Genomic DNA, 13,377 nt, shown 5'->3' with positions numbered 1-13,377 from the left:
TGTAAGAAATAAACTAACTCGTATGAATTAACTTTAATATTTGTTACCCATATCTAGATCAAAACGATATCGTCTTGGCCTGAATTCAATAAAAGAAAAATATACATCTTTTGTATGCTCATCTTTCAAAAAATATTTGAAGCAAATTTTTATCTTATCCATAATTATTTCTTTGGGTAAGTACATATAGGACCCTGAATTTAACTCTATTAACTTTAGGATTCTTAAATTTCATTTGATGATATAAAAGTGGTTGAAGTCTACATTACACTAGCATTAAAGTCTCAATAAATAAAAAAGTTCTTTATAAAATTACTAAATGGTAATCTATACAAATCATTTCATCATTGACTTTTATATATATATATATATATATATATATATATATATATATATATATATATATATATATTATGGTCAAATATGCATTTTCTATTCATCATTTCATTAATGTTTCTTAAAGAATCTTCTTTGATCTATAGTTTAGTATTAGTATATAATATAAAGTTGAAAGAGTTTTTATGCATGAAATAAAATTTATGGATCATATTTTACCCCCATTTGAGACTGTCAAATAGTTTGTCCTTTTCAATTATTTCTTACTTTTAGAAAAATCTTTATTATCACAATATTCAAGAATTTTCATTGGTCTCATTTTAATTATTATCTTCCCTTTCTACGGCTATCCTCAAACTTCTACTTAATTTTCACCTAGTCAGTTACTGATTAAATGAATTTATCAATCACTGTTAGATTTATAAATGGTGTAAATTTAAATTATACAATTATTTTAATTTCCACCATATGATTTTAATAAATCTAGATCTAACGATGACTGATCAAATTCACTTGGTCAATCACTGACCAAGTGAAAATCACATTTGCTGCTATGTGTCTAATTGAGAAGGAAGAAGAAAACTGTTTCTGTTTTCCTAGTTTTTTCTTTTCTTTGTTCGTTTATTTAGTTGGATCTCATATATTTTACCAAGATATCTTAATTCGTTTGAACTGCATCTTTTGTTTACAATCTTTGCTTTTATAACGTTTTCTGATTTAACAAAAACAGAAATGGTAGATCTTATATGTATATCACTGGATCTATATGGTTGTAAAAGAAATGGCTCAGATCCGAATATTGTGAATAGTTTTTGTTTTTTTTTCAATAAAAGATTATGAATAGTTCAGATGATATTGGATTACAGATTGTACATTAGTCGTATTTTTAATGATTTTTTTATTTTGCTTTCTGTAGCCATTTTTATTCTAATGGATTCTGTATTAGGCTTAATCTATACATATGTGAGGTTTTATTCTTTACTATTTTTAACCTTTTAAAAAAAATTATTATCTATTATAAAAAAAAATTATTATCTTTTATTTTTAGCTTTATTAATATGTGGGGTAGTTCTATTTTAATATATATAAGGCAAAAAGCATCATTGGACCCATGATCTTTCATTTTTTTGTTCATTAAGCCCTTGACCTTTTATTTGGAGACATCAAGCCCCTGCTCATTTATTTTTGGTCTCATTAAGCTCTTGATGACCAAATTAGTAAGTTGTGAACATAAAATTCGGTTAACAGATTGTTATTCATTATATCTGCATTCGAAATTTGTATTTTTTAACTGTTTGAAAGCAGTTTTAGATATATAATGTGTCTATAGAAAAACTATACAAACCTTAATTAAAACTGTAATAAATATTTTTTTAATAATTTTAAATACAGATGAAGTTAATAATGTGTTTTTAACCGAATTTTATGTTCACAACTTACTAATTTGGTCATCAATGGCTTAATGAAACCAAAAATAAATGATCAGGGGGTTTAATGTATCTAAATAAAAGAACAAAAGCTTAATGAACCAAAAAATGAAAGATTAGGGGCCTAACGATGCTTTTTGCTTATAATTATGTGGGGGTAGTTTCTAAATTTCCTATTAGGTGAGGAAGAGAAGAGAGGAGAGGTCTTAATCATGACAGATATATAGGATAAAAAAACAACACGTGCTTTATGAAATGCCCAATTACTTACTTGCCTATAATAAATAAAAGTCCAAAATATCTTTTATTTATTATAATTTTTTTTTTGCCAAAACTCTTTTTGCACATGCCAGAGAAATTGGAATTATCCAGGGACCATAGTTTTAAATTTAATAATTAAATCTTCAAAGTGGTCCAATAATTGCAACATAAAATAATAATATTATTATTATTATAAACTTTTCTTCTTCAATTATAGACATTTTTATATGCTTATCTCTTAGGTTACATAATTCTTTATTAATTTAAGTTTTAAACGATATTAATTTGTTTGAAAAATAAAAATATGAGATCAATCCATAAATTTAAAAAAATCAACTTGTTTTTTTATAATCAATTTAATATTTTGAATTAAACCCAATATGAGAAAATCCTAACGTTAATCTTTTAATAAAGTATAAATTTAACTATAATAATTATTGGAAACGAATAAATTTAGCTTTTATATAATATAAATTTAATCTCTATGTTTAGTCGATAATAAAATTTCAAGCCTTGTTAATATATTTTTTTTTCGTTAACAAAAATTATGCAATTACGAGTCTTCGAAAATTGGAGGTGACTATAACATAAATTATATTTAAAAAAATTCATCTTCCATTAACGAGACTTGAAATTAGAGACGGCCACTAAATAAAATCTCACAGGGACTAATTTTTTATCACATATAATAAGAGATCAAAATATATTATATTTTTTATAAAAAAAACAAAATATATTATATTTAATATATCAAAATAGAGATTATCATTCTTTCAAATCACAAAAAAAAAATCGTCTATAATTAAATCTATATTAAAACTACTAGTAATTTCTCTCTTAATATACAACATTAGTCAAAATGAAAGATATTCATTTCCATTGTATTTCAAGCTTATTCTACAGTATACTCATTTCTGAAAACGGTCACTTTGTGGTTTCAAACAGGAATAGTAAGAATAAGAGTCATCACTTTATACACAAACAGATAAATATCAGATAATCTAATATTAGATCTTAATGATCAAGAATCTACAATTCTAAAATTTAATTGATCAAAAAATTCATTAATCATAATTCGATAATTAAAATTGCAATAATAGAGAAAATATCTTAGGGAGTATTGAAATAAATGTAAACTGAAGGGGTTTATAGACTCCAAAATGATTGACAAATTAAAAATATAAAAGTTAATTTTTTTTTACAAGGATGATGGTATTGCATGAAGAACAAATGGATAAGAGAAATAAAAAAAAAAGAATAAAATAATAAGAGAAACAACTTAATAAGAAATGAAGAAAAAAATAACAAAAGAATGATAAAATTGAAGTCAGATTTGGAAAATAAAAGAAACTGTTGGACTCAGGTAGGGTCAGTTATAATCTCGAGGGAGTAGGAGTGTTTACATAGACCTTAATAACCAAATGAATTTGCTTATTCACCATTCTGGACTTATTAAATTTAAACCTTACATGGTCATTAAAGTCCATATGATCAATACCAGTGTATAAAGGGAGCCATTTTTTATTGAAAGAAAGATTATGTGCTTTATATATATATATGATGCTTGTCAATTAATTATTTCAAAAAAATTATTCGAAAATATTGAGTTTGTCTTATTAATGATTAATATTTATTTGAATATTTATCGAACATTATTTTGGAAGATGCAAATGCTTCCCGTTAATCTATTTGAGGTTTTGCCCAAAAAAAAATATTTATTTGAATATCTATAAGATTTATTAACTTATTTTGATTTTCAGCATTCATGTTCTAATTAAGACAATATACAATTTAAGTGTATTTGTAGCGATAAAAAAATTAACGGTCAGTTTGGTTGAGTTGTTCATACGTACGATTTGTTATTGTTATTATGTTTATTGTTTGCTCTTGTCGGTAGCTGATAGAAATTAGTCTTTTTTTTCGAAATAACTATTAATAATTATTTTTTAATTCTAATCAAACAGTTATATTATACTGTTTAAAAGTGAAAAAACAAAAATGAGCTAAAAAGCGGACATAAATACTCCATAAATTTATTAAATATAACTTCGTATTTATACATAATTACTAAACTTATACTAGGAATATCTTTATAAATTGAGATATTTGACCATAATTTTAATTTTTGCATATTAAAATTACTAAACTTATATTAGGAACATCTTCACCTCCAATTTCTGCATATCTTTATAAATTCAAAAGATTAAATATGATTTGGCTCAAAAAAAAAAAACTTTTTACATTAAAATCATAATTGGTTATAAAATTACAATCAAATCATACTACTAAAATTAATTTTCAATATATTACTAATTTCTATATATCACAAATAAAATACTACCTCCGTTTCATATTACATGTCTTTCTAGAAATTCTTTTTTGTTTCATATTACATGTCATTTTATATGATCAGTACACATTAAGTCATCATTTTTTCTACTATATAAAACACAGGTTTACGAAAATTAATTAGCATAATAAACTTATTATACAATTATTGGAATCAATAAATAAGAGGCAACCATGTCTTTTTTCTAATATCCTTAATTTTTGTATAACTCTCTAAAAAGTCATGTAATATGAAACGGAGGGAGTATGTTTTTACACCCTAATTAAAAAAATTGAACCGCAATTAATAAATTTTAAATCCTAAAACATATATCCTAGACCCTTAATTTATAAACCATAGTCCTTAAAATATAGTAAAAAGTTATAATTTGCTTAATTTGATACAATTTTTTTAAAAAGCTTCTTACATGAATATTATAATTAACTATAAAATTACAACTAAATCATATTACCAAACTTAATTTTTAATAGACTTTAAAAATCCCAAAAATAAATTATCAAAAAAAAAATCCCAAAAATAAATAGATTAAGTATCATTATGGGCTTATAAAGGTGAAAACTTTAGCCCATTGAGATGCATCGTGACAATAAGAAAAACCTCTTTATATGAATGAAAAGTGTTAATTTTTCAGAAGAGCATATTTTGAATTTTTATAAAAATATAATATATTTTTTTAAAAGAATGTATGGTGAAAATATCTCTACATTATATGAAGGCTCAGATAATGGATATTTAATTTAAGGTATACTTTGTATTCAATAAAATAAATTCTAAAAAGGTCTAATGAGCTTCAATCAGACACTATAAAAATAACCTACTTTATTCTTTAAATTTGTAAAAAAGTACTGATAAAAATAGACAAAAAAATGTAATTATATTTTAATTGAAATAAAATTGAATAAAAATAGATTTACTATTGAATAATATAAAATAATTATTATGTAATAAATTATATTCAAAGTGAATTTTTTCATTATGTAATAATTATCATGTAATTATTATGTAATAAACCTATTTTGAAATTATTTACTCTTCTGTTTTAGAACTATACCTATTCATGGGCTGGACTGGACTGAACTGGGCTTAATACCTAATTACTTTATCTAAATCCAGTCCAACCCGCATGATATTTAGATCGGGCCTATTCCGAGTTGGACCTATAAAATTAATTTCTAAACTCAGCTCAACCACACAACTAATATATTTATATTAAAAACTAAATTATAAATTAAAATATAATTACAAATAATAAAATACAATAAACTAAAGTTATTTGATTCAATAAACTTAAGGGAATAAAATATTTAATAAACCAAAAAACAATTAATAGAATAATAAAAATTTGAATCTATATAAACAAATAACTAATTATCTTTAAATATTCGTTAAGATGAAGTATGAATAATTAATAAATAATGATATTAGAATAAACAATAAAAAGTTTGGTTTATGCCCTTCCAAGTTGGTTGAATTACTTGTTTTATTGTTTTATTTTATGCACTTCAAGTATATTAGTAATTTATTTGTTTATGCACTCTTAATCCATTAATACATTGCATTATTTGAAAATCATAATAGAATAATTAAAATAATATTGTTAAATAGCATTTAAAAGAAATATATTATTTAAAACCGGGTGGGCTAGACCTGGATTTTGAGATAAAAACCAAAGACAGGCCATTTTATCAGACTTTTGTGGGCTCAGACCGGGCCGGACCAAAAGTCAAATATATATGTCCAAGCCCAATCCAAAAATGACGGACTTGGATGGACTAGGCAGACCACAGACTCATGAACAAGCCTATTTAGAAGTACATATCGTAGCAAATAAACGTATTATAACGAAACCCAAAAAAATACACATAAGCGAAACTGAACACATGTCTTGCAGTTAAGACTCGCTATGATCTTGACTGTTAACATCGTTGTCAATTTCTGACACAACAACAAATTTTATATAAACAACCTGCTTGATTCGTGTTTAACACGAATATCGTTTTGAATCATTTATATCATATATAAGCATCCTAAGATCTCTGGTGATTCCGATTTTGGTGAATTCAGCCCTGATCTTTTATTTCAACACATTATACCTCTAATCACTTTCAATCCATGTATAGCAAATTAGTTAGTTTGTGAATATTTAGCGTTCTCATTTCATCTGAGTCTGAAATTATATATTTTACCATTCCAAATAAAGTGTTTACAGTTTATACATACAAAACAAAACTGTTCTCGAATTGCTAAAAATGTAGATGAAGCGAATAATACTCTGTTAACCGGGTTTTATGTTCAAAACTGACTTTTCTAATCATCAAAAGATAAACACTTTAAACATAATTGATGTTTGGAAGGTCCAATGTGGCAGTCAAATAACAATCACACTAGCCCGTTTAAGTGTTCTGTTACGTAGGGGTAAATCTGCACTTTCCGTAAAACGATAGGGCAAATTTGGACCTTATCCCGGAAAAATATAGACGAGGCAAAGATATTAATTACAGAGTTGTATGAGAAAACAAGTTCCACTGCAAAGAAAATCTACTTTATGCAAACAAATATAAGCAGCATATGGTAATTTTACAGATATAAACAAGATCCAGAACTATATTGTGACTGCAGACTGCAACTCATAAGCATGCAATTTCAAGACTTCACTAAATTGAAGTGAAGAACTTTGTAAAGAATATGTGCAGAATAACACCACCTGGAAGAAGACAGTGGATCAAGAATGCCCAGCAGCTTTACGCAACTGCAGTACAAAAAACTTTATTCCCCGATCATGCGGGCAACGGTTCCTCCATAACTGCATCAGTAAAATAGTTAGATAATTGAGTTACTTGAACAGTTCAAAATTATATGACAGTGAATGCTAGAGAAACAGACGAATTGACAGACCTTTTTTCTTCATGGAAACTTCAGCAGAAGCACTTTCACCATCAAGAGGAGCTGGGCGTTTGGTTGGTACATCGGGAAGATCAAGTTCATCCTCAGGTTCCTTAGATGGTATTACAGTAGGCACTTCGGGCATATCTTCTACGGTGATCTGAAAGACAGAAGTTTATGTTTCAGAAAGAGAATATGATCGGCATATCAGAATGTAAAAAGAGTCATTTTTCTGCTTAACAATAACTAGATACATTAGATATAAACAAATGAAAGTCTTAAAGAAGTTGACTGCTACAGTAAGCACATGGGACCTAAAGATTAAGATGTCTAAACCAAATGAGCATAACTTCTTGTGTATAATGAACAATGAGTAGATAGACCTATAGGACATTAAAACAATGTTATGGGAAGTAATAAATGCACTAATGATTTCAGCACCTAAACGTTAAATCATTAGTTCAGTAAATTATTAAATCAGAATTAATAAACAAATTAATGAATAAAGAACGAATTAATAATTATATAAGTAGGATGGACCTGCTAAAGCTCGTGAGCCAAAGAGGGGTTTAATATATCAGATAAACTAAGCAAAAATGTCATGTCCGCCTCCCCTCAATGTTCAAAAAAGGCAAAAGAACCTTTGTTTAAGGGGCACTATTGCTGTTGTACATAGATGAGGGAAAATATTGGTTTTCAAAAAGAGTAGAGATGATGAAGACAAAAGGAGGAATTTAGAAGTTATCAATTTGAATGGAATGATAATCACGACGTAGATTGTCTTGAGGCTGATAATGCTATATGGACAATAGCTATTTAACACATGTCGGATTTCTTTTCAAGTCTTTTGCATCTTCACTTTGATCTTTATATTGATTTTATAGAAAATTCGACAGTAAGTGCATGCAATTTAGTGTTCTGATTTTTAGTAGTTTCATAATATAATTTCGCAGTCTAATATCATGAAGTTTGGTACTTTTGTGCCTCAACTTTATCAGGCACACACATCTATATCTTGCAGCCTAGTCTGGACGGCTTAGCGCGTTGATTCACCTTGTGCCTCAATAACTACGGCTTATACTTTAAGGTTTATTACCATCACTATGCATCTTCCTATTTGAGCTGACAAATATCACAAGGACCAAAACCCCCAACATATATTAAACCAAAACAACGTAACTCACTTGAATAGAAAATAAAAGCATTCAGCAACCACCTATTACTAAAATAATGACAGTAAGAAATGAACTCACTATAACACAGTCAAATGTTGATACTAAACTATTTTGTACCTGAGATTCCAAGTTCTCAAATTCGGCTAAGACCTCTTCTTCATCTTCTGCTGATAGCTTCTCCCCCAAGATGGCATTAATTTCCTTCAAATGCATAATGAATTCAGATTTTCATCCAAATATTAAAATAAAGAGAAATGAAATAAAGAGAGAAGCAAATTTGGGCCAGTGAACAAAGATAAATGGGCAGGATATCATTAGTATAACCATAAATTAGAACACTGACGAAAACATTAGCTAGCCAAAACTATTATAGAGCATTGAGCATCGAAGAAAGGTGCTTCCAAGCGTTCTACGGCAAACATTCCATCATCAAACAATTTAGACAAAAGAAGCAGTTCCATTTTATCTCGGATCCAACCAACTTATATTCTCATAAATAGAAAAAGAAACCATATCATATTGAAAATACACAAAAGGAACCAAGTCTTTGCTGTCATGGTTAAAAGAAGTGGGTTTTCCTTAAAGGTAAACAAGTTCCTTAGCCAATAGTTCAATCAAGTACGTCAACATAGGAACTTTATAACACTTATTCACTACATTCGACAAAGCAGTTGAAACAAGCACAAAAACAAATAGATTGTCCAACAAACAATTGTCATTCAAGATTTTATTATCAGTGACCTGCATAAAATTGTAGGGTGATTAAAAGGAGGGAAATCTAGACTCCTGTTTAAGGAAAAAAATTATTTCCGAGGAAAATATTTTCATTGTTTGGCTTCAATATGTCTAAATGAGTTGTCCCTTGGAAAAAAACAATTCAAAGTCCATAGCAATTGCTTTGATTCAAAGAATAGAGAATAATTTCTCATTTTCAAAAGGGATTAGTTTTCCATTGTTTTTAGATTGAAAAATGTACACTGGTACTTGTCGTTATTTGTGTGTATATAAAATTCATGATAATGACACACTTGAAGCAATAAATATTACTAGAGAGATAAAATTTGACATAGAACTCACATCTTGATAAGCTTTAGCTTCCTCACTATCATCCATGAGCTTCTGGACGTCATCCAGGTTGATCTCTTTTTGTATTGCCTTCACTGCATCATTACCAGACTTTAAGCTCTCAAAAACAGCTCTCTGTTTGCTGGCCAATTCAATATCTGCCAACTAAACCAATCAATAATGGAGTTAGTGAATTATCAGAAACCATGTCACTGAATCTCCGTCCCATTATACTTACTTGTTGCTCAACATTAATAATCCAGGTATCCACTTGTTTCAATAAATCTTCTTGCGTTTTCTTCTTCTTCAATGCCAGCAAGGCCCTATCTTTTCTCTTTTGACGGATTAAATCTCGAGCAGCTTGCTTTTCTGCTTCTATAACTTCATCAAGCTGAAAAAATGCAAAAGATAGAAACATTAACAACTTGAATCACTGCATTAATTTGGCTTCAGCAGCACATTCAATAACAGAACACTACCCAGATCAAACAAATGATTCCAGATTTCCTAATTTCAGAATTCAGAAATTGGACTTAGTTAGTAAGATTTATAGGTTAGTTTAAGGTGATCATTTTCACTTGATTTAGGGGTCACAAAACCCTCATCTGCTTCCAGTTCTACATTTATCCCACTAAATATTTTATAATCCCCCCAATTCCAGCTAGAAATTCTCCCAAAAACACCAGGTCTTCTCAGCTGAAATCATGAGTAAACCTCCATCTACACTTGGTACAATTAGGAAAGAAAAAAGAGCAGCGAGAAAGTCTTACAACAATTTTCACTCACAATGCATTATCGCAATTCATGAGTCTCTTCTATTACAGCTGAACAGAAAAACAATCAATAAACCTAAAATTACAAATTCAAAACCCAATTGACTGAAAAAGTAAAGAAGAAGGAGAAAAACCTTTTGTTGATACTGTCCAAGTTTCCGGCGCTGGGTCTTGAGGGAAAGAATTGCTCGATCGACTTCTGTGATCTTGGGCTTCTTCACAAACATGTTCCCCATTTCTTCGTATTGAACAGTAAGAATTAATAAACACCAGATTCAGACTGTACTCAATTGCAAATTAAAATTAATGGAACAACAGAGATTTCTCCAGAGAAGTGATCAAGTGATAGAAACCGGAGCTTCGGGCAAGGTGTAGATGGTGTTACTTTGATCTGCAGGACTGCAACTTTGAGAACTTGTTCAAATCAAAGTTTGTGTTCGGGGATGCCTCAAATATGCCACTCAGTCCTTAAGGTTGCAATTTGTTGCTAAATCAAGCACGAATGTCTTATATTTCTTCAATTATACCCTTTTACGTATAAATCAAAACCGGACCGAACAAGTCAACCCGTTTGACAAACCGGTCTGGAGTAATACGTAAATACTAAATAGTTCAAAACCAGTAAAATATCATCCACCCGAGCAGTTGAGCGGTGACCAATAAAGTAGCATTTCTCATAAAGTAGTGACAAGTTTACGGGTTGGAACGAGTTTAATTTTTAAGTTCCAATTAGTTTTTCTTTTCAGAAGATTATAAATTAGTATTAAATAACATTATTATTAATATTATTTGGAAAAATTATAAAACTAGATCAAATGGGAAACTCATTTATATATTTAGACCAATTACCTAAGTCGCTATATATTTAGACTATATATTTGGGACTTTCCTAAAATACCCTTCGTATATATAAAAAAAAACTTAGAAAATTCTTACTTTTTCATCTTTCTCTTTTCCATTTCTCTCTTTGGTTCTTACTTAGTTTGCGAATTTGACATTCCGTTTTTTATTATCGACTCATATATACGTAAAATATTTCTTCTTGCAAACTTGGCACTCCGTTTTTTTATACGTTTTTCCCAAAATAATACGTTCATTACATGATTTTACTACGCATTTTTCGCATTTTGTGAAGCCTGCAAAGACAATATGCGAAGCCTGCGAATAATACTACTTAAGAATAATAAATTTACTTCGCATTTTGCGAAGTCTGCGAATATAATCAGCAGCTTCATCATCTTCATCACATCTCAATCACCCATAACTGTGATTGATGACTTTGTATTCAAGATAAACAGATCACTGTGATTGATGCTTTTGTATTTAACCTTCACAAAAATTAAGTCATTTTAGGAAAAAAGAAAAAAAGAAAGAAACGCTCCGTAAAGAGAGAATATGTGAAGCTTGCGAAGAAAAAGACACGGGATGAAAGAAACACTTCGCAAAATAAGTTCACGTCACATTTTGCGAAGTCTAGGAAGGGAAAATCACCTGAAAATTGATGATTTTGCTTCGTAAAAAGCGATTCTTCGAATAAGAAGAGAAAACCATCATTTTCTAGGTGATTTTTTGTTCGCAGACTTTGCAAAATGTGACGCGAACTCATTTTGCGAATCAATTTCTGGAAAAAGATGAAGATGAAACGGTAAATGCTTACCTTATTTCCGCCTTTTATCATTGAAATCGACAATAAACATATGATAAACGCAGAAGAACGTCGAATAACGATCCTTTCAATTCACACAAGAAGAAAGAAACTAAGAGACGAATATGAAACATGAAGATGAAGAACCATCATTCACAAAAATAGAGAGACAAAAAGAGGAAGAAGAGACATGATGATGATGAATATGGAAGTGATTCCGCAAAACATAAAGGAATGGAGAAGATGAAGCGATACACGTGATAGAGGAGATGGAAGGTTGAAACTGATAGAAAATAAGGGGGAAGATGAAATGTTTGGGGTATTTTAGAAAATTCACAAATATATAATCTAGATAGGTAGTAGATTGGATAATTGGTCTAAATATGTAAATGGATCCTCCATTTTACCTAATTTTGTAATTTTTCCCTAATTTTTTAAATGTTGAATCTCACATCACTTAGTAATAAACTAGATTTAATCACGTGCATTGCACGAAGCATTTTTTTAAAAAAAAAATTGTCCAAAAAATACACTTATTTTGCTACTCATGTACTCGTGTTTATACCATTATCATTCAAATATCCATACATAAATATGAATGGTTTTTCTTACTTTTTTTCGTTTCTTTCTTTGTGTTGTTTTAATTTGGATAGTCGCCTTTTATTTTACCTCTTAATTTATCATTTTTATTATATAATTTAATTGCAGCAAACATAATAGTAATCAGTAAACAATAATATAATTGAATAAAACATAGTCCCTTTAATTCGATTATTCGGTTCGAGATTCGTTAGACATTATTTAGATGAATCTTATGTAATTATATTTGTTGTATACACTGTAGCACAAATTTGAGATACCTAACTTATGGGACTTACAGCGCTTAACCACTCAAGATAACTTTCCAATTAAAATAATATATTGAAAAACAAATCAAATAATTGTTAACCTATGCACAATAACACTGAATTTTTTCTGTGCAAGATCTGGTCTAACCATATAAAACATTGAAAAATGGTTACAAAATCATAACTCTACCTCCTAAAACAGAGTGTGTCCAAAATACAATTACTTGGTCTAATATGGCTCTACACTTATCAATAGAATATAAACCAATTATGTTAATCATGTAAAGCTTATTGTCGAAGAAAAATTGTGCTACTTTTCTGCACTTACCATCGGTTACATTTTGAAAGGTTTTAGAGACTAACTATAACATAATTCATTTTCCACAAGATTGTAGAGACTTACCTATCCATGGATCATTTAAAGAAGGCAAAATGAGAACCTTAAATCCCCTAATAAAGACAATGATAGAAATTATAACAAATCTTCCATTCACAGAGATAATAATGTCCTGCCATTTGTGCAAATATTTATACATTTTTAGGGATTCAAGAAACACATTACATGCCATAACATTGTAAAATATTTATACATTTTTAGGCATTCTGAAGTGAAA

At 28.7% G+C, this 13,377-nt stretch overlaps 1 protein-coding gene across 1 annotated transcript; it reads right to left on the bottom strand.

The window, feature by feature from the left end:
- Window positions 1-6,848: 6,848 nt before the first annotated feature.
- Window positions 6,849-10,685, bottom strand: LOC136202068 (vacuolar protein sorting-associated protein 20 homolog 2-like). The gene is made up of 6 exons (XM_065992522.1): window positions 10,405-10,685; window positions 9,736-9,888; window positions 9,510-9,662; window positions 8,550-8,633; window positions 7,270-7,417; window positions 6,849-7,177 (listed from the first exon to the last, which is right to left on the bottom strand). The coding sequence occupies exons 1-6, from the start codon at window positions 10,504-10,506 to the stop codon at window positions 7,152-7,154; spliced, it is 666 nt and encodes a 221-aa protein (XP_065848594.1). The 5' UTR covers window positions 10,507-10,685; the 3' UTR covers window positions 6,849-7,151.
- Window positions 10,686-13,377: the final 2,692 nt, after the last annotated feature.

The sequence above is a fragment of the Euphorbia lathyris genome, chromosome 8 (genome assembly GCF_963576675.1).
Source record: "Euphorbia lathyris chromosome 8, ddEupLath1.1, whole genome shotgun sequence".
Classification (NCBI taxonomy): domain Eukaryota; kingdom Viridiplantae; phylum Streptophyta; class Magnoliopsida; order Malpighiales; family Euphorbiaceae; genus Euphorbia; species Euphorbia lathyris.
The sequence above is the reverse complement of the archived record's forward strand: the minus strand, read 5'-3'. Positions and strand labels throughout refer to the sequence as shown.